Source organism: Gossypium raimondii, chromosome 8 (genome assembly GCF_025698545.1).
Source record: "Gossypium raimondii isolate GPD5lz chromosome 8, ASM2569854v1, whole genome shotgun sequence".
Classification (NCBI taxonomy): domain Eukaryota; kingdom Viridiplantae; phylum Streptophyta; class Magnoliopsida; order Malvales; family Malvaceae; genus Gossypium; species Gossypium raimondii.
Window position 1 is genome coordinate 3252053 of NC_068572.1, and position 20626 is coordinate 3272678.

At 33.5% G+C, this 20626-nt stretch overlaps 2 protein-coding genes across 6 annotated transcripts; one reads left to right on the plus strand and one right to left on the minus strand.

Annotated features, from left to right (window-relative positions):
* Nucleotides 1–1564: 1564 nt before the first annotated feature.
* On the plus strand, nt 1565–6969 carry LOC105790312 (COP9 signalosome complex subunit 7). 4 transcript variants are annotated; one of them, XR_001132444.2, is made up of 9 exons: nt 1566–1982; nt 2440–2515; nt 3610–3698; nt 4216–4305; nt 4649–4693; nt 4792–4862; nt 5064–5202; nt 5427–5725; nt 6010–6603. XR_001132444.2 is itself a non-coding variant. In XM_012617858.2 (8 exons), the coding sequence occupies exons 1-8, from the start codon at nt 1824–1826 to the stop codon at nt 6827–6829; spliced, it is 1032 nt and encodes a 343-aa protein (XP_012473312.1). In that variant the 5' UTR covers nt 1565–1823; the 3' UTR covers nt 6830–6903. The 4 variants fall into 4 exon arrangements, 3 of the variants coding, with proteins under 3 accessions (XP_012473312.1, XP_012473313.1, XP_012473315.1); XM_012617858.2 differs by lacking the exon at nt 5427–5725 and having other exon boundaries at nt 1565–1982; nt 6467–6903; XM_012617861.2 differs by lacking the exon at nt 5427–5725 and having other exon boundaries at nt 6462–6634.
* Nucleotides 6970–12848: 5879 nt separating this feature from the next.
* Nucleotides 12849–19763, minus strand: LOC105790313 (protein ARABIDILLO 1). Of its 2 annotated transcripts, none has more exons than XM_012617862.2 (12): nt 17696–19763; nt 17292–17450; nt 17115–17195; nt 16847–16978; nt 16154–16281; nt 15830–15917; nt 15183–15277; nt 14660–14723; nt 14389–14564; nt 13817–14041; nt 13430–13514; nt 12849–13318 (listed from the first exon to the last, which is right to left on the minus strand). In XM_012617862.2, exons 1-12 carry the CDS (start codon nt 19043–19045, stop codon nt 13139–13141), a joined length of 2763 nt encoding a protein of 920 aa, XP_012473316.1. In that variant the 5' UTR covers nt 19046–19763; the 3' UTR covers nt 12849–13138. The 2 variants fall into 2 exon arrangements, with proteins under 2 accessions (XP_012473316.1, XP_012473317.1); XM_012617863.2 differs by having other exon boundaries at nt 13817–14038; nt 17696–19759.
* Nucleotides 19764–20626: the final 863 nt, after the last annotated feature.

Sequence of the window (20626 nt, forward strand, 5' to 3'; positions counted from 1 at the left end):
CGCATGATCATGTGCAAACATGAGTACTTTACTTGAAAACGCGAACAATCGCATATTTGTATATGAGGTTTTAGTGGCGAATTCAAGGCGTTGGGAGGGGCAGCCTTCCTAAAATGGAAAAAAAATTATTTAGGTGTTTTATAAATTATAAAATTTTAAATTAATAATCGTAAAATTATATTTTGATATTAAAAAATGATAAAAATTTAATATATTTTTTTAAAAATTATAAAGATATAGTCTATTACAACGATCAAATTATATTTTTATTATTATAAAAATATACAATTGAATTTTGTCTCTCAAAAAAAAAATTCTAGATTCACTCCTGAGAGGTTTAATTTTTCCAACTTTAAGAGCCTGTTTGGTTTGATAGAAAGAATGGGGAATAAAAGAAGGCGAATGAAAAGTGGAAAGAAAATAAAATTTGAGTGTATTTAGTAAGGAAAAAAAGTGGGGGAAAGAAAATAAAAGGATAAATAATTTTTTATCTTAATGTATAAAAAATTAATCCTTTCAAATTTGAATGATAAGAAGGAGATAAAAATTAATCCTTTCAAATTTGAATGATAAGAAGGAGAAGTATACTTTAGTTCAAATTATACATTTTTCAAATATTTTATTTTTCCTTTTATTTCATTTTTCCTACCAAACACGACTATATCTTTCTATTTTCCCACCCCTTCAATTTTCTATCTTTCTTATTTTCTTTCCACTATATCAAGCAAAGCCTATATGCGAGTAAATGACAGGTAAACTTCAACACCCCATTTTCATACTTGATAAGGTTTGTTGTTAAATTATGTACTATCAACCTTTATCATATGATTGTGCACATTACTTTAGGTGAAAACTATTAATAAAACGCCGCACATCATGATCCGCTACACTTATAAGACCACATTCAAATAGAACTTATGACAAATCAAATCATACATTGTTCAACATAGAGTATTATATAATCCCATAACAATAATAAAAATACATCCAACATGTCAAATTTATAAAACTAATATTACGAACTGTGTTTACAAGTTGTTAACACAATTATCTATTCGAGCAATCCTTTAGAAATTATATGCAATAATGAGAATACATGATAACTTATGATTTAACCCATTTGTTATCATATAGGATCAACCCATAGCAAACAAGTCTTAGCTTAGTTAAAAATTACTAAAAATCATTTATTTTTTTATAAAATAATAAATATTACTATGAATGTGTTTTTTATTTATTTCTTAAGGTATTTACTGGATTGAGTTCAGTAACTAATATTCTACATACTGTACGCCTATTAAGAGGTAGATATTAGCCACGAGTTTTAAACCAGCTCCATACCAAAGGCGATGATTGAACCCTCAACCACTAGGTAAGGTAGGAGAAACATTTACCATCATTCTAGGTAAAATCAAAAAAAATATCGATAAAATTTGAATGCGAAACTTCCTATTATTATCCTAACTTTACCATTCCAAAAATCAAAATATTATTTATTTTTATACCAATTTTTTGTAAATATATTACTAAACAATTTCAGGAACTTTGGCAATAAATAAATAAATTGAACAACTGTTTTTGTGCCGGTCTCAAAACGCGGGGGCCATTTTACTAGTTCTCAGGAAACTATCAAAATCCCACAAATTCTACAAAAAATTCAGCATTTTTATTTATTTATTCAAACTTTTAAAGGCTTTCCGTCGCTTAATCAACCGACTTCAGCACCAATCCAAACTCTTAATTTCCATTCACATTTTTCAAAATTAAATTTATTTAATTATTAATTTTCCTTCTGTGTGTGATTTGGGAGGCTGTTTCTGAAGATGGAAATCGAGGAAAAACAAGCAGAGGTAATTGATCATTTCGTGAAGCAAGCATCAGCTCAGAAGGGCTCGGCCCTTGGCTCCGTTGTCGTTGAAGCGACGTCGCATCCTTCACTTTTCGCCTTCTCTGAGATTCTTGCTGTGCCCACTGTCGCTGAGGTTAGGGACTGTTCCATCTTCGATCTAAGAAATCAAAACCATAGTCAATTATCAATTTTCCTTTTTGTGTACATAGTTTATTAGCTGTTGAAGAGGTTTTGGAGTAGGATCGCACTGTTTGGTTAGTGAGAAAAAGGAGCGGAAAGTTAAGGAGCGGAAAGTTAAGGATACTTCAAATTTGGTTTACACTATTCGGCAAACCATGTTGCTTTCTTTGATGTTACAATGGAATTAGGTTTGAATATTGTAGGGGTTTTTTGTTGTTTGTTTAATTTAAATTTTTGTGGCAAATTGTTTTATCAGTTTCATGTGGCATTTCATTTATGACTGTTGGTTTGATCATACTCTTTCCTAGCTATTCAATGGTTACTGAGTTGTTCAGTTGTTTTTTGTTAAGCTTTTGTTCAGAGGCATTAGTTTACGAGTATTTTATTTGAAATCAATGTACTTTTTGCAGCTAGAAGGAACTGACAATTCGGTGCACCTTGAGGTGCTTCGATTGTTTGCACATGGAACATGGAGCGATTATAAGAGTAAGTTGGGGAAAAACCCATGTTTTAGGCTGAGCCACTGTTTGGTTAGAAGTTTGTAATGCCTTCAATGCACTTGTTTCTTTCCTGCATTTAAGATTTTTAGTAGTAAATGTGTTGCTACTGTGTACGTTTTAGACTTCAATACCGAATAACAAAGAGGTTGAAATGTGTTTTCTCCCATGTTGGTTGATTTTGATGTTTAAACATGAAAATTGGTCATTAAAGCCCGGCTTGGTAGAGTGGAAAGAAAATTGGAAAGATGGAAAATTGAAGGGGTAGAAAAATAGAAAGATGGAAAATATAATTTTTCTTTCCATAGGTGTGCTTGGTAGGAAAGATGGAAAATTTGAAAGAAAAAATAATTTCTTTCCATCCATTGCCTGGTAGAGTTGGAAAATGAAAGGAAAGAAAATAAAACATTTGAAAAATACATAATTTTGAACTAACATACCTCTCTCACGTTTTCTCTCCTCTCATCATCCCTATTTGGAAGGACTGGTTTTCTATTTTATTTGCTTTCTCTTTTCTGCCACACTCCAAATTTATTTTCTTCCCACTTTTTCACTCCCTCCTTCCGTTCTTCCAATTTTCCACCCAACCAATCACACCCAAAGGGATATGGGTTTTGCTTCTAGTAAATGTTAAGTATTTTAATTTTATAGTTGCTCATGACTAAAACTGCAGCTTTCTATTTAAACATATGATGAAAATGAGCTTCGGGAAATGGAATTGAACCTCATTTAATGAAGTTGTAAACTATCTTTCCACTAATCTTCTTGAAAATGCACTGAGCTTATTATCTAAATGGAAATTTTGAGGTCTATTGATTGGAAAGGCATTAAATTTGAATATCACTTTTCCAGATTGACAAAATGACTTTTCCCCCCAAACTCTTTCTCTTCATCACTTTTATTGTCTTCCTTTTGATAGTGTTTGTCAGTAATGTTTATTCTTCCTGGCACAGTAGGCAGCAGAATGCCTTTTCAGCTTTTACTTAATTAAACTATTTGATGTTTATATATTTCTTAGACTTGATTGTTCATGTTTTTCTTCTGCACATCGTCATGCGATAAACTTTGCAACTATTTTATTAGGAAATAGCTGTAAGCTTCCTCAACTGGTCCCAGATCAAGTTCTCAAGTTAAAGCAACTTACTGTCCTTACACTTGCTGAGACAAAAAAGGTATTCTCTTTGAGTTATGAGGAAGTAGATTTTATTAATAAAGGTATTGAACACAAGATCATGGATTACAACATAACACCTAAGAACAATGCCCCGAAACACCTACAACCTAGATAAAACCAAATTCACCTTAGAACAATACCCTGAAATGCCTACAACCTAGATATGACTAGATTCACCCTCATATCAGCTTAGAAAGACGCCTTTGCACTTCTACACATGCCATTTCTCAGTCTAGTTCTGTTTTAGTCATTATAGCACATTTTGACATTTAACAAGCATGCAACTTTTAAATCTCTGTCCTCTAGGTAACTGAGTTCATAAAATGATTGAACAAATTGCTTAGCATTTCTTGAAAATTTAATCTTTTTCAGAATTCATTTAATTCACTTTCTAATGTAAAGGGATAAATGTCAAATTCGTGGGGATTGGAATCCTTGTATGCTGATTATTATGTAGGTTTACATCAAGTTCTTTTATCTTTTATTAAATAGTACTTTTTAAATATCTTGTTCAGGTACTATCTTATGATCAGCTAATGCTGGAGTTAGATGTCACAAATGTCCGTGAACTTGAAGATTTTCTAATCAATGACTGCATGTATGCTGTACGTAGTCTCCTAGTGTGATTCTCTATACCACTTGTCTTTAAAGGATGATTTTCATTCAACAGACTGAAAGAATCATCCTGCTAGTGCATCATGCCTGTTAGTTTCAAGGTGGCTCTGCATCAAACACAGCATGGCAAATAAGCTTCTTCAATACAATTTCACATTTCATATGTTTTGCCCTTCAGACATGTACCTACAACTATCTGAACTGTCATTTGGTGTTTGGCCCTGAAACCCGAGATCAAACTTAGCTTTTAGGGGTTGTTGGACTTTTTAAGGGAGTAACACTACTGAACTGAAAGTTTGCTGATTCTTCGTTCTTTGTCAACCATTTTGTCAGGGTCTAGTTAGAGGAAAGCTGGATCAGCTGCGAAGATATTTTGAGGTATCAATTTGCAGTCTTCAAGTTTGAAGTTTTTTATACTTTGCTGTATTCCTTTCTTTTCCCCTGCTTATTAATGTTTCTCATATATGCTATTGAAGGTTCAATTTGCTGCTGGGAGGGATTTGAGGCCAGGACAACTTGGAAGTATGATACAAACACTATCAAACTGGTAACATCCTGGTTCTAATTAAATGTGTGATTAAGACCTCTGTGCTTGCAGCATTAATAGTTGCTACTGTCTGATGTCATATTAGCTTTTGGCTTTGTTCATTAGAGCTGGCTAGTTCAACAAGGTTTGATAGAAATGCAAACACAAATTTGATTGATATCAGCTTATATAACTACCATCTATCTATGGATGAGAACCTAGGTTGGCTACGTCAGATAACTTACTTGTCACAATTCAAGACAAGATAAAATGGGCTGATACAATGAGTGAGTTGGACAAGAAACACCGAAAGGAGCTTGAAGATAGGGTGCTGGAAGTAAAGAAAGCTGTCTCCGTCAAGGTCAGTTGAACCCAGTTTTCCCTTAAATAGATTGATTGGACCATTACAAAGCATGAGATGCAAAATGCAGCTGAAAGTGTTATCATTATTTCTATTGTTGTGTTTTTAGTTTTTAAACTAATTCTATATAAGCATTGAAGATAGCAGAACTAGTTTGACTTTCCATGAATGTGCTAGTCGTAGACATGAATGCATCTCTTTAAATATTGAAATTGTTTTGGTAGGAGGGGTGGTCATGGGAAAGAGAGTTCTTTAATTCTTCCAAAAATGCTTAGACAGAAAAAGTTTGGAGCTTAAAGCTGCAACTTGTTAAGATGCAAATGAGTGAGCTTAACTGGATCTAGGATTAGCATGCCATGACTTTACTCGTTCGATATCGAGGTATGTTGGTCGATGAGGCTTATATTGTGCCAGAAGTTACAGACTGCAAGCAGGCCAATACTGGCTTCCAAGGGCTCAATGAAATCAACTCTGAACCTGGTGGAATGATGGACTTTGAGGAAGACCAGAGCCGACACAAGAGGTTAATACTTTTTTCAACTTAATCCACTTTCGTTCTAATCCTTGAATAATATTTTTACTGAAGAGGTTTTACGCTTTTCATGATATCTTCTGCTTTTTCTTTTCTTTAAGTCTTCCACAGTTTGATTTTGGTCACTATTTTACCCATTCTTTAATGCTGTGGATGGTTGGTTATCACCAGTTGTAGAGTTATATTTATTTATTGAATTCACAGAACTTCTAATTGTAGTGCATTGTTTGAACTGACTGCATTTGTTGATAACTAACGGTTTGGAGAAAATGCAGGAGAAGGCATCTGATGTCCTGAAGATAGAACATGCAACTTATTGGACGGCGTTTAGAAGACCAACCAGATTTTTGTTCACGATAGTCCCAGTAACCAATGATTCTGCTTTTCAGGCAGTGATAGTGCTGCTTTGGTAGTGAATTTGACAATTGTGGCGTTATAATTTCAGAATTGTTAGCATATCGTAAACCCATTGCTATTCCTATTGAGTTGGGAAAGATAGGACAAAACACAGACCCAAAATTTAGAACACTTAGATATCCAAGATTTACAAATTCAAGTTATTTCACTTTTTAATCATGCACTTCATGCTGCATCATGAAGATTATATCATTGCTTATTGCTTTGTATGGCTGATAGTTCCATTATGTTAGAAAAGTTGGACTTGAGCGTTCTTGTTTCCCATACTTTGTTTATCGGGGCTGCCTGATCTAATCTTTGAATGCAACAGTGCAGTATGACTCGGCCATTCTAGGGTCCATTGAGAAACTCAAACCACCCAGAGGGAGGAAACCGAGTGGAAGCTGCTTTGGACTTGCGTCATACGGCATTGGAGTTTTGATCATTCTCTGGCTGCCACTTTGCTTTTATAACGCTCGGGATTCATGGTATTTCTCATTTCTATCTTCCTTTCGTTTTCATTTTGTAGTTTTTGGTAACTCTTATTTGTTCTTCACTGATTCAATGGTGGTTGAGAACACCATTGAAAAAACTGTCCATGGGTTCATGAATCTACCGGTGGCTTGGCTTCATGGTGTTGTTCTTGTGTTTGGTTTTTATTTTAATAAGAATTTCCTAAAGCTAATTGTAATCATATGAATTGCTTTGCTTTTACATTTGTTTTGGTCCCTATACGGAAAAAAGTGCGACTAATTTTCTCGCATATTCCCAAATTTGATAGCGATGCTACATGTACAATAGCTATTAGCTACCATGTTTTATTATGTTAATGTTGCGTACATATGGTGTTGATATGCATGGATGAATCATGTACATTAGCGTGCACGGGAAAAAAAAATCTGTTCTAATTACGGCTTAGTCCCTATATTTTTTGCATATTTAATCCCTCTGCTTTTAGTACTGGGATTTAGTTCCTCTACTCTTTTGGATAACATCATAAAAGGAATTATGTTAAATTGGATTATGTGGCATTTTTAAAATAAAGAAAAATAGTCATATGACCAATTTAAAGTTGTGTGGAAATCATGTAAGTAAATTTTTTGATAATTTAATTCATAAGCTTTAAGTATGTGCTTTTTTGAGTGATAATGTGTGTTTATATTATGTTTGTATAGTTTTGTTAGGTCATTTAAGATATTTTATATTTATATAAATTTTGATATTTTAATAATTTATATTATATATAAATTCTAACGTTGGTGTATTTGTGTCATGTTTATGTTATTCTTTCATGTCGTGTTTGTGTTATGTACTCATGTCTAATATTACCTGGTGAAGTTTAATATATTGATTTTTTTTGCTTTCTATTTTTATACATCTAATTAATTTAAAAGATATTACGCGCTTTTTATTTGATACTACACAAGGAACAAAGATTTTATTCGTTGTTGTTCTTTCCTTTTCTTTTTCTTTTCTCTTTTTTTGTTTTAATCTTCTGAAAACAAAACTTCAATTCTTCAAAATTGGGTTTTGGGCATTTTAGCAGAAATCTAATTATGGACCAAAAGAAAAATTGCAAACTAAGCTGAATCTGCTTCTGAGTATTAAGTATCAATTTTATCCAGTTTTTTTTTTTTTTAAATAACATTTATGTTTAACACCTGTTTTGAATATTCCATCTAATGTATTCGAATTTAAAAATTCAAACTTGATCATAAAAATTTAGCAATTTAAATTGGATTTGGTCAATTTGATCAAGTCCGAAATAATCAAATAACTCAAAATGAGATAATTTATTCAAACTTGTAATTATTTAAGTCAACTTGAACTCAAATGATGGAATCTATAATTGTTTTAAACTAAAATTATTCAAAATTGAAAGTCCGAACCGATCCAATTTGATAAAACCCAAACTAATACAATGTTATCAAACGAGTAAGAATATAATCATTCAAATCTAATTTTTCATGGGAAATGTGTGAGCAGTGTAAGGAAAAAGTGAAATGTCAAGTTGCAAAGCAAAGGGGTTGATAAAGAGCTTATAATGATATCTCCACAAAGCTTGTCTTCAATACTGCTGCAAGTAACATACGTCAAACAATACCTACAATGATCATCATCATCTCACAAGTTGTTATTGCCATTTATGTTGCAACCATTCAGCTTTGAAGGTGTCCTAGGTGAGTACGCTTAATTGAAAAGAAAATAGAAAGAAATGTATGTTTAGAATTATGCATTTTTTAAATGTTCTATTTTTTTCCTTTCACTTTTCAATTCTACCAAGCAACCATTTCTCTTACCAAGCACACCTCTAGAAAGAAGAATTATGTTTTTCATCCTTCTAGTTTTCTACCCTTCAATTTTCCATCCCTCAATTTCCTTTCCACTCTACCTAGCAAAGTTCAGCTATTTACGGTTTTAAAGTACAACTCAATCTCCTAGAATGTCATGTAGTGGCGAAGCCAGGGAGGGTTGGCAGGGGCCCGACCCTCCTAAAGTGAAAATTTTCCATTCAGGTTACTTTATAATTTATAAAATTTTAAATTAGTAATAGTAAAATTACACTTTGGTCCTCCCAAATGATAAAAATTTAATTTAATCCTTTAAAAATTATAAAGATATAGGCTATTAAAATGGTGAAATTGTATTTTTACTATCGTAAAAACATACAACTTAATTCCGCTCCCCGCCCAAAAAAATATTTGGCTTCACCCCTGATGTCATGTGATTATTTCTCAACTTTCTTTTATCTCATTCACTTAGAGGCAAAATTTAAGGAGTAAATTACATTCATGGTCACTAAACTATCAGTAAATTTACGTTTTCGTCACTCAACTTCAAAAAGTTACAAAATAGTCATTAAATTTTTCGAAAGTTTTCATTTAAGTCATTAATGATTTTAAAACCGCTATTGTATGGCTTTTTCTTTTCGCATTGATTATACCAATAAAAAACTCATCTTCCCTTTCACTTCAATAGTTCAATTTTTTTTCTTGAAACAATTTTAATGTCACAAATCTAAGAAGCAAAATCCAAACAACTTTCTTCTACAATATTTGATATTGACCTTCAGGTCGACTTGGATTTAATGTATATTTTTCAACTTGTCAATGGATACTAATCCACTGCACTGTTCGTTGAATTGTTGCTTAGAGTTCACTAGCCAAACTTTTAAAAAAAACTTAATTACCCAAGAACTTAAATAAAAACTTTTGAATAATTCAGTGACCATTTTGTTATTTTTTGAAGTTAAGTGACCAAAGCATAAAGTTACTACTAATTTAATAACCTTAGGTGAGACTTACCCAAAAATTTAACTGTCATTTGTGAGCGTGGCCCACATATTTTATCCATGCCAATGTCACCAAAATGCTATACATATCATTACCCAATATAAATTCCCATTCAGCAACTCAAGCACAAGCTTAAAACAAACTACACGAAGATGAAAGCTTGAGATGAAGGGTTTAGTGATCTCAGTTATTGTGGTGGTTACCATGGTGCAATTCATGGCGGAGCCAGGAGAAACGGCCGTCGTAAGTTGTGACGAAGTGGATGAATGTTTAGTTTACTGTGTTCCTTACCTGACCTCAAGGACAGGTTATCCCTCGGCACTCTGCTGTGGCGGGCTGGCGAAACTCGAGAAAATCGCCGTCACCACTGCCGAGAAGCAAACAGCCTGTAGCTGTATCAAACAGGCCGCCGCTGGATTCCCCAGTATTAAGGAAGATGTGGCTATTAGACTTATACAAAGAACAGCAAATATGGGAAAATAATTCTCTTCCATTAACTTGATCTTAACCATGCAGATTGGCTAAGTATTTATACAAGTACGTAGCATGTGTAGCATGTGCTGTAACTGACACCAAAACTGACTAACTGCTTAACGCGTGCTTTTAGTCACATTCATTGATTACTCTAACAGTGGCCTCATCTATTCCTAATAAGTGCAATGTTCAATTAATTAACCAATCTCTAAGAACACCAACAGCCACGAGTAAGGGCTTTTTAAAAAAAAAAAAATTTTTAGATTGAATTCGAATAGATTTTTTTTAATATTAACTAAAAATAATTTTTTTTAAAAATAATTGAATTCGTACGGTGGTTGAATTAAGGATTAAGATACTTAAATTTGATATGTTAAAATATTCGACAATGATCTAATAACGTCAAGAAAATCAAATCAAATTCTTAAATAAAACAGTCTAAAATATTAGTTAGGTAAACTATTAAAATAGTCACTTTTATTTGCCTCAAGTTATATTTTGGTCACTTTTGTTTGAAATGTTACATTTTAGTTACTTACGTTATCGTGTTGTAACATTTTAGTTACTGAGCCGTTAATTACCGTTAACGGTATAATAGTAAGCTGGCATGACAATTTAAATCATCATTTTAAATGAAAATTTTAGGTTAAATTCTACAATTGATCCCTATATTTTTTCATTTTGAAAAATATAATTTTTTCTTTTATGTTCTTTTAATTTTTTTATTTTTTAATTTCCATTCTCTTCTGTTTCTCCCTCTGTTTTCTCCCCTTCTTCATTTCTTTTAACATAGTTTTTCTATATTTTCCATTTGTTAAAACTAATCCACAAGCTCGCCTCACTCAAATAAATTAAACTGTTAAAAAAATAAAAGTATAGGGATTAGTTTTAGCAAATGGAAAACATAGAAAAACTACGTTAAAAGAAATGGAGAATGGAGGAAAACAGAGGGAGAAGCAGAAGAGAATGGAAAAAAAAAGAAAAGTTTAAAAAATATAAAAGGAAAAAATTAAATTGCTCGAAACAAAAAATATAGAGACCGATTGTATAAATTAACTTAAAATTTTTATTTGAAATGATGATTTAACGTGCCACGTCAACTTACCATTACACCATTAACGATAATTAACAGCTCAGTGACTAAAATATTACAACGCGATAATGTAAATGACTAAAACGTAACATTTTAAACATAAGTGACTAAAATGTAACATGAGGCAAACAAAAGTAACTTTTGATAATTTACCCTATTAATTATGGTATTGTTATTGTATGATCAAAACTCAATACTTACAGGTTCCTTTATCTTGCAGCATCCATTAAGGATTGAAGCCCTCAAGAACAGACAGAAACCCTTCAATCATCCTAAGTGCTTTGTTCAATTAATTATGATTCATATAAATATATATTTTATAAATAAAATTGCAGTTGATGATGGAAGTTAATTTTTTTACATGTAATTATGATCTCATTTTTCAAAAAATAAATGCTCCTGATGAATGTTGGATACAGATTCGAACATCAAAATGTATAAAAGTAAGTATCATTTTAATGGAACAGACAAACAACTCTGTTTACATAGCAAAAACAAAACAAAACAATCAAAATATTAATTGAATATACTCGTATAAAATACATATTTTTATTTGACATTCACTTTTATCCAAATAACTGTATATACATACATATATATATATATATACTCCAATGGAGATTTCAATTCATAAGTCAAACATATTATCTCCATTTTTGTTTTTCAATGTTATAATTTGTTGTTAAATAAAAAAGACAGTCTATAATAAATTGAATTTGTAGTGAAATGATAAAAGATTTTCATTAATATAAAATTCTAATTAAAATTAAATTATGGGAATTAGATTAGATGGTAATGATCTCTTTTACCATTAGTTAATGGTTGAGAGTTCGATACTCGCCTTGGGCATAGAACAATTTTAAAACTCGTGGTCAGAATCTACTCTTTTAATAAACTTACAAAATTAATTACTAGACTTAATACAAACGTTTTAGCTGCCTCTATTTATATATCTGTTGGTAAACACATTGTCAAAGTTTGCTTTTTACCATTATCTATGATTATATATTAAACTAGTGTTCAAACCATGCTTTTTTACGACATCTGTCAAAAAACAAATAAAGCACCCTTTTGTCAGATTTTAAAATAGTGGTATAATTTCAGTTTTAGTCCTTAAAATATGCTAAAATTTAAATATATCTATTTATATACCTTATGCTGACACGTGGCACACCCACCAAGCTTATTTTCTTTTTTTTCTTTTCATTTTATATCAATGGTTAATTTTCTGGTCCTAATACATTTAAAATTGAGATTTAATATTTATACTTTAATTTTAACATAATTACATCTTTATATTTTTATAATTTTATTGATTAATTCAAATAGTTAATATAGTTAACTTTTCAATTAAAATGTTACGCGGTTATATATAATTTGAAAGCATATTTTTAAATCTAAAAAGTAAAAGAATTAAATTCCTGAAAATAAAAGTAGAAAGACTAAATTTCAAATATACAAAGTGTAGAGATTTAGAGTCATGGTTGTTTGAACCGGACTAGATTGGCCGAGGTATTAGTCCACAGAGAGACATCAGATAATTTAAATTGTGAACTAGTGTCACGGGCTAAAATAGTCTAGTCCCGTGACATTAGTACGAACTGATTGAACCAAGTTAAAAATAGATTGAGCTGATTTTTTTATAATTTTAATGATTTATTTAATCAAATCGTACAAATTAAACCAGATGAAAAGTAAAAAAACACACTTTTTGGAAGTATGAGAACTGATTTTTGGAAAGAAATTTTTTTTTATTATCTCACATTTTTAATTTTTTTTGGGAGACACAGTTCAATGGAACTTTTTCATAAAATAACCCAACAAAAACAATTTTAAAAGAAAATTACTAGAAATAATAGAAGTGCAAAAGAAGCTGTCATTAACTCTCCAAGATAGCTAATACAGACACAACAGGGAGCTGAAACAATTTTAAGCCCTCAAAAGACATTTATGTTCATATATATATAAAAGATATTGTTGCAATGAATACAGACACACAAAAATGATGAACTACAAAAATAAGAACTTTGATAGTTCTTATATTCCAAAAGGTTACAGACAAAGAGAGAAGACCTTAGAAATGTAATTTATGGCATATAAAATTAATGAAACTCATGAGTTGACTAATAATTAAGTTGGTTCCTGAATTTAAATGGATGGTTCTACTTGGTGATGATGCTCCAAGTTTCTAAGTACAATTCTCGCAAAGATTTTGGCCTCGATAGGGGACGTTGCTGCTGCAGCTGCTGCTCGCAGAACCCTTGCTGCTCCACCACCCTGCATAAGGCTAGCATGGTGCACTGCATGTCGACCACCGGGAATGGTGAACTGAAAAAGTATTCATGTGAGGATTCCTTTGCTGTAACTATTTTACTTCAGAAAGAAGAGGATTTTTGGGACTATTCGGGCCCAAAAGAAATTGGTAGTCACATAGTTTACCTGGAGTAAAGCAAATGCTGCACATGCCTTGAGTATTGAAGAAGAATTTCGAAGCATCGAGACGAATCTTCCTATTTCAGCCCCACTAAAGAATATAGAAGTCATGTTAATTCATAGAGATCAACTTAGAGTCACTCAGCACGAAACAACATGATTAATCAATCTCAACAAAGATGGACAAATACCATATCGGAGATTAGCTTTTATTAATTTTATTAAAAGCATAAAGTATTTCGTTCTATTAATTTACAACGGTGTATCTTTGTTGACGTCTATAGTGGCCATTTTCTTTCTGCAACTTAATTTTGAAGTTGTGACAATAATTATGTGAAAAGCACAAATGAATCTGGAATGCAACCAGGAGGGAAAAGGATGAGGGAATGAAACCTGCATCTCAGATGCCCTGCTTCTTGAATACGAGCTTTTTCGGTCACTTGTGCCAAGGCTGCTGGAGCCGATGAAGCAGCAGCCGCAGCAAATGCTTGTGGGTTGGAGAAAGTACGAATAAAAGCTTCAATATGCTTCAAAGCCATTCTTCGAGCCCCATCCAAGCTTACACTCTTTGATGTGCTTTCTGATGATGAACTCATTGGTGCAAATTCATCGATTCTGCTAAAAATATCATTTGAAGCGAATTAGAATCAAAATGCTTTAGGTCCCTTTTTCGCATTATATGATATCTTGTGCATGCATAATAAATCATTAGTTGCTTGGTGATATTTAACCTTTTTTTTTTCAGGATAGAGATTATACATGTTTGACTTTTCAGACATTGGTAAAAATTGCCTTTAACCAGAGATTTCATCATGATAAGGCATGCTAAAACGTTATAGACCAACTAAATATTACAGAAAAAGAATACAGTAAACTTAATGTGACAAGGTCCTGAGAAAATATTTAGATATATAAAAATCAACAAAGGCGTGTTGGGTTTATGCAATTAAGACGGAAATATTTACCTCCCATCAAACATGTATGCCAGTGCTAATGCAGCCATGAAGCGTGCCATCTTGGATAATGATGAAGAACAAAGATGAACAAGCGCAGGAACCCCACCTTCTTCCACTATCCGAAGTGCATTACTATGGTTAAAAGCAAGGTTCCAAAGAGCCCCTGCAGCAGTTTCATGAACATCCTGAAAGCAAAAGCATAAGTTAAAATCAATTGAGATGTCACCTGACAAATTTAGATCATACACTAACTGCAAGGGTTGGCTTATGAAATGCTTACTTCAGCGTCAGAGCGTGCAAGTGCAATCAGGGGTGCAACACCTCCTTCTCGTCCGATAGCAATGCTAACAAAGACCAAAGATAAATAGCATGAACATTCTTCCTATTAGAGTTTCATAGCATGATCAATGAGAATATTTTTCTAGGAAAAATTCATGAACAAGAAGAAAAATGTGGTTGCACCATTAGCACGAAGAAATTATTGTCCAGAATAATAATGATTAGCACAAAAATGCATGTTAACGAAAGCAATATGCTAGGGTTGTATCTGATAGTATCATCCCACTTTGGCAAGGCCAAGCGCTGGATAATAGCAAAGGATTTGGACAGCAGTGTACAATGGAAAAGAACAAGAAGGCAGCAAAAATAAGAGTGGTTCTGCTCCTGTTGTTTTAAACCTTGTATGCCATATGCATAAAACCCCATGTGGGTCAAAAGTTAAAAAAATTCTCACATAATGTGCTCAGAAGCCAGGGTTTCTGTCACCAACTCTTGAATAAGTTCAAAAGTAAAAAATGCATTACCTATTGGCTTCTGACACTGACAATCCCCAAAGAGCACCAGCTGCCCTCTCTTGAAGACCTGGGGAAGCATTTGAACAGGATTGGGCAAGAGTAACCTACACAAAATAAAATAAATAAAAACCTTTATGAAGTAGTGAAATCTTACCAACAGAAGTTTTCTTCACATGAGCTCTTCCAAAGAATTATAGTGAAGCAAAGAACATAATTCAACAAATCTTTAACATTACGTAATTTCGGTAGCACTTCACTATAGTTACTAATATTTCAGGATTCAGAATTTTGCACCATGACACCACACAAGGGAAGGTTAAAAAACAAATGAAACACTAAAGGTATCAGTTTGAATCCACGGGATACAAGAAAGAGAAAGCCTCAGATGACCAAGGCACATCCTCTCCATATCTAAACATAATCCGGTAGATCTGCATTTCAATGCTGGCAACATACTAAATGATTTAAATGTCTACAAAAAATGAATATGTCTAAGCAAAAATTATTGTAACCTGTAGGCCAAAAGAGTTAAGGATATTTGGGAGGTATTTTAGTAGAACACAAAAATTATTCACTTTTTGCCGCACATAATGGTACCTGAGGCTACCCCTGCTTCGACAGAGAAAACAATAGAAGCATAAAAAAAAATGTCATACCAATGCCTCAACACCACCAGCTGCTGCAATTGCTTCTCGATTTCTGTCATCAAAGGACAAGTTCCACAATGCACCAGCAGCTTCTTGCCTGTTTCACTCAGTAGATATCATCATACATGTTAAAACAAACCCAACCTAATTTTGTGCATTTAAGACAAAACTTTTATGGTCTATGAGTTACAGACTGAATCCATAATTTTGGGACCGAAAAGAAAATGGATAAAGCTGAAACAAAAACTACAAAATATAAACACTGAACTTATTTACACCAAAAAATCTAATAGCTGGAACAAGGAGCCAGCTCAAATACATGATTGTAGCTACCTGACACCTTCATGAGGAGAACGTGTAAGTTGAACTAGCGCTTCAAGAGCACCAACCTCTTGTCCTACAGCAGCATTGTTACTGTTGCTATCACCATGAGAAGCCAAATTTGCTAAGGCACGAGCAGCCTAGCATATTTGGACATGAAATTAAAACTCTCAACAAACATGTCGAATGTGACATGAGTAATCGTTGAATGCTGAAAAAGAAGAAGACTGGATTCCAATACAAATCATAAGACAAGCAAGTAGACAGTTGAAGCCATCAGTATTTAATTTACAAGATTACTTATTTCCATGCCTAGAAGAATGCATAGCATAATTAAGCATATCTGCATAGCACCATGCTTAACATCAAAAGAATGCAATATGACATTGATAAGGGTACTCAGAAATTTTCATCAAACTAGAACATTCTTACAAATTAGATAGCATAATTAAGCACATCTGCATAGCACCATGCTTAACATCAAAAGAATGCAATATGACATTGATAAGGGTACTCAGAAATTTTCATCAAACTAGAACATTCTTACAAATTAGATAGTTGTTGTGACTGGGTGTAAATAACCTATCAAAAATCAAATAATTGAAAAAGCCATGCTAACCATTTCAAATAGAAACAATTCAAAGGAAATGCAGTGATTGAATCATGCACAGTTCAAAGTTCCTACTGAATTCAAAGTAATGGCACCTGTTCTTGCACTCCTTCAAACTTGCAGTTACGAGCAAGCATCACCAATGCATGCACACCACCTACAATGGCAACTTCCATACTGCATTTATCATCAGCTGCCAAATTTGCCAAAGCGCCAGCTGCGCGTTCCTGGAAACACAAAAGGAAATCATGATCCAACCAACAAACTATAGCCTGAAAGCAACTTCAATCATGAGTGAACTTGATGCTACATGATATTTAAACGTAGTACACAAGCAAACACATCACATAAGGAGAAGCATACAAGAACTCCATCACCGCCAGAGGACCACTTGAATATAAGATCGACCAAAGCTTTGACACCACCAGCTTCAGCTATTGCAGCCTAATTTTTTAAGAGAAAATGTGGTTAGAACTGCAAACAGAAAACTTATGTTCCCAGGTTAGAGAAAAAGCACTGAATAGTAGTATAGCATAAAACCTTGTGCTCTTCCCCAACAGAAAGGTTCCATAGCCCACCAGCTGCCTCCTCAGCAACCAGCCTGTTCATGGACCTTGCCAATGCGGCGAGGATATTAATTCCTCCTTCTTCAGCTACAGCTTTAGCGACATTGGCATTGACAGACAAGTTTGCTAGAGCCTATGGCATTACAAAGTCCAAATCAACTAAAATTTCATTTAATAAACTAGCAATCTCAGTATTTAAGAAAATAGATGGAAAATGATAACAAGCACAAAAGTGCTGTGAATAGCAAATTCTTCATTTAAGCAGAAAGCATCAAACGATTCTATGATCACTAGAATAAGCAATTCAGTTAAAAGAAATGAATATGATAACAGTAGCACTGTGATGTGAACTGTAATTTTTCAAAATAGGATAATAACCTTTGCAGCCTCCGATTGAAGTCCTTCATGCCAAGACTTTGCTAGGTTCAGAAGAAGCCGGATGCCACCATCTCGCATAACTGCTTCAGCCCTTCCACGATCTATGCTTGCATTTTCATCATCAATAACAACAAAAGTTGCTAGTCCAGTGGCTGCCCTTTCTTGAACATCCTCTTGTGAGCTCTGCATTAAGCTTAGCAATAATGCTGCCCCTTGCTTAAGCCAGAAATTATCAAGACCTTGTGGGTTGCTCTCAGCAGTACGCAAAAGCGTGTGAGATAAGATCCACTCAAGCCAAGTCATGATCTCATTCAAGTTTTTATCTTTGTTCTTTGAGCACCTCCAATCCAAAAACATATTCCTCCCTTTGTTTGAAGTTTCGGCAAATAAAGAAGATAGTTCTCTAAAAATATCTGAAAAAAGGGCAAGCAACAATTTGCCATTGGTTTTGGTGGTGCTAATGCTAGTTTCCTCTTCAAGAACCGGACAATTTAGTGCACACAAAACCTTCAAGCTCAAGGATGAGGATAACAATCTAGAAATAGCAGCTGATCCGATATCAGTTCTAGAAACATCCAACCCAATCAATTTAGGCAGCTTGTGCCAGAGATGCGAAACCACATCCCATTTCATATTTGATGTCCCAGCAACAGAGAGGAAACGAACAGATGAGACATTTTCCAATGCTGCCTCATCAACATTTAGGCAATCAAGGAACCCAATGTCAACCAGAGTTGGACAGTGCTTAGCCAAAGCATTGATTGCATCAGCATAAACATCCTTTATTCCAGACAACCGGAGCTTTTTCAATTTGGGACAGCAAAGGGCTATTGCTTTTATTGCATCACCAGTGATCCTCTCACAAAAGTCTGGCCCGAGCTGAAGACTTTCCAAAGCCTCATGCCGGGCAACAATCACAGATAGAGTAGCATCAGTTATTTTCCTGCAGTAATCACCGCTTATTTCACGCAAATTCTTAGCTTGAAGATGAATTATTGCATCGGCAGACTCTGCCCCACGAAACCTAAGCTTTTGAAGATACATACACCTAGAAGCAAGTGATGTAGCCGTTGCGGTGTCAAATTTATGAGCACGAAGATCCAATGAACTCCATAAACACTGAGAAGCACCCAAAACTCTCCATGTCTTACAGGTTGACGACAGGCTTGCCCTATCTCGATAATTCAGACATGAAAACAATTGAATCACTGTATCATCAGGCAAGCTTGTCCAATCAACATTGCCATTTCTCTCAAGACCTAAATCCTCAACTTCAATTTCAAGATAACTTAGTGAAACAGCGTCGTCCTTCCCTTTCTTTGCCACCTTGCGCCGCACCCTACGAGTCATTCCTAATCAAATCTAAAAAGGACTCCAATACCAAAATCCTTTGAACCTCAAAGCAACTAAACCCTATAACCTGTAAGTGCACATGGAACTAAGTACATACGCCCTTCAAGCTCAAATACCCAATTCACAAAACAACTTAGCAAGCATAGAGAGACCAAAAAAAGCAATGGTCTCAGGTCCCCCAAAAACCCTAACTCAAAACCAACAATGTAATTGTATCTATGTCACAACTCAAACACCAAGATACCTTAAATTCTTATACTTTACAAATAATCAAATTGTCCGATTTCATATAAACCCAATCAAAATCTAGAATGATAAATGCATTTGCAGGGAAGAAAAATCGATCGTCGTTCTCAAACCTGAGAGAGTTCAGTCTTTCTGGGAACGAAGGGTAAACCCTTAAATCTCGAACCGTTCAGATTAAATCAATTAGAACCCCTTTTTTTATCTGATTTGATTGAATAAGCTTCAATGGGAGGGAAGAAAAATGACAGAGAAAGAGAGTTGAAATTGCGTAAGAGAGAATTCAGGCACAAGCATAAATGAAAGAGAAAGAGAAAACCAAACCCTCAAAGCTCAAAGCCATGCGTCTAAAACTCTCTTTGGTTTAATCTTAATCTTCATCTTTATTGTGCACACAAAGGAATGAGAGAGAAAGAATGGGAAAATTTTTTTTGTATGTAAATGAATTTTTACAGCATTATTAAGATGTCATGTAAGGAATCATGGCAAACAATTAAGCATGGTTTTTTTTTATAAGGGAAATATCAATGGAGATTGGAGGGTGTATATATAATTATCTGTATTTCTTATTGTAATTTGCTGCTTCAAAAATCTAGATATTACTGTTAAAATGAATGATATAACTACATTATAGTATAATATCAACTTCTGAATATTTTGAAGTTTTAAAATTTAAGGGGTTTTTTTTCTAAGAAATTAGTATAATTGGATGTAAAAAAATTTAAAAAGAAAAACTTAAAAGAACCATTTAAGTAACAATGGGTCGAATAACATCATTAGCTCGAGCTCTTTAAAAATTTCAATAACTGTAACTCTAATTATCTGCCACCAACAAGAGGGAGGGGATGTAGCACTAAGCAATAAAAGTTCAAATGCGTGCCACCTGTCACCAACAAAAGGGAGTAGATATAGCATTAAGCATTTAAGGAAAGTGATTTACGCCTCAAGTCTCATTTTATTTTTTTCTTAATTTCATTTATTGCACCACAAGTTTTTCTATTAATCTTACGGCTTTATTTTGACTACCTTTATTTGCTACATTCATGGAGGTCGAATTAACTTCGAGTTTGAAGATCCATCAAGACATGATCACGGAAGATAGATTCAATTGAACCAATAATACAATGTGGAAAGATAAGATGGTATTCATGTTAACTGTAATGAAGATCTTCTATGTCCTTGATCCAAACATACAATCATTACCAAAAACAATACCTATAGACTCGGATGATGTTATCAAAGAAATAAATAAATGCTAAGAAGACGAGTGCATTTGCTGTGGTTACATATTGAATTCTCTCATAAATTGTATTTATGGCCTCTACATAAACATGA

What these genes read in the sequence shown, in the direction of transcription:
- LOC105790312 (XM_012617858.2), top strand. Translation starts at nt 1,824, where the DNA reads ATGGAAATCGAGGAAAAACAAGCAGAGGTAATTGATCATTTCGTGAAG. An exon ending in TCAATGACTGCATGTATGCT is followed by an intron (nt 4,306 to 4,648) that starts GTACGTAGTCTC and finishes CCATTTTGTCAG; the next exon opens with GGTCTAGTTAGAGGAAAGCT. An exon ending in ATACAAACACTATCAAACTG is followed by an intron (nt 4,863 to 5,063) that starts GTAACATCCTGG and finishes ATGAGAACCTAG; the next exon opens with GTTGGCTACGTCAGATAACT.
- LOC105790313 (XM_012617862.2), bottom strand. Translation starts at nt 19,045, where the DNA reads ATGACTCGTAGGGTGCGGCGCAAGGTGGCAAAGAAAGGGAAGGACGAC. An exon ending in CTGGCGGTGATGGAGTTCTT is followed by an intron (nt 16,979 to 17,114) that starts GTATGCTTCTCC and finishes TTGTGTTTCCAG; the next exon opens with GAACGCGCAGCTGGCGCTTT. An exon ending in TTGCACGCTCTGACGCTGAA is followed by an intron (nt 14,565 to 14,659) that starts GTAAGCATTTCA and finishes TTTTGCTTTCAG; the next exon opens with GATGTTCATGAAACTGCTGC.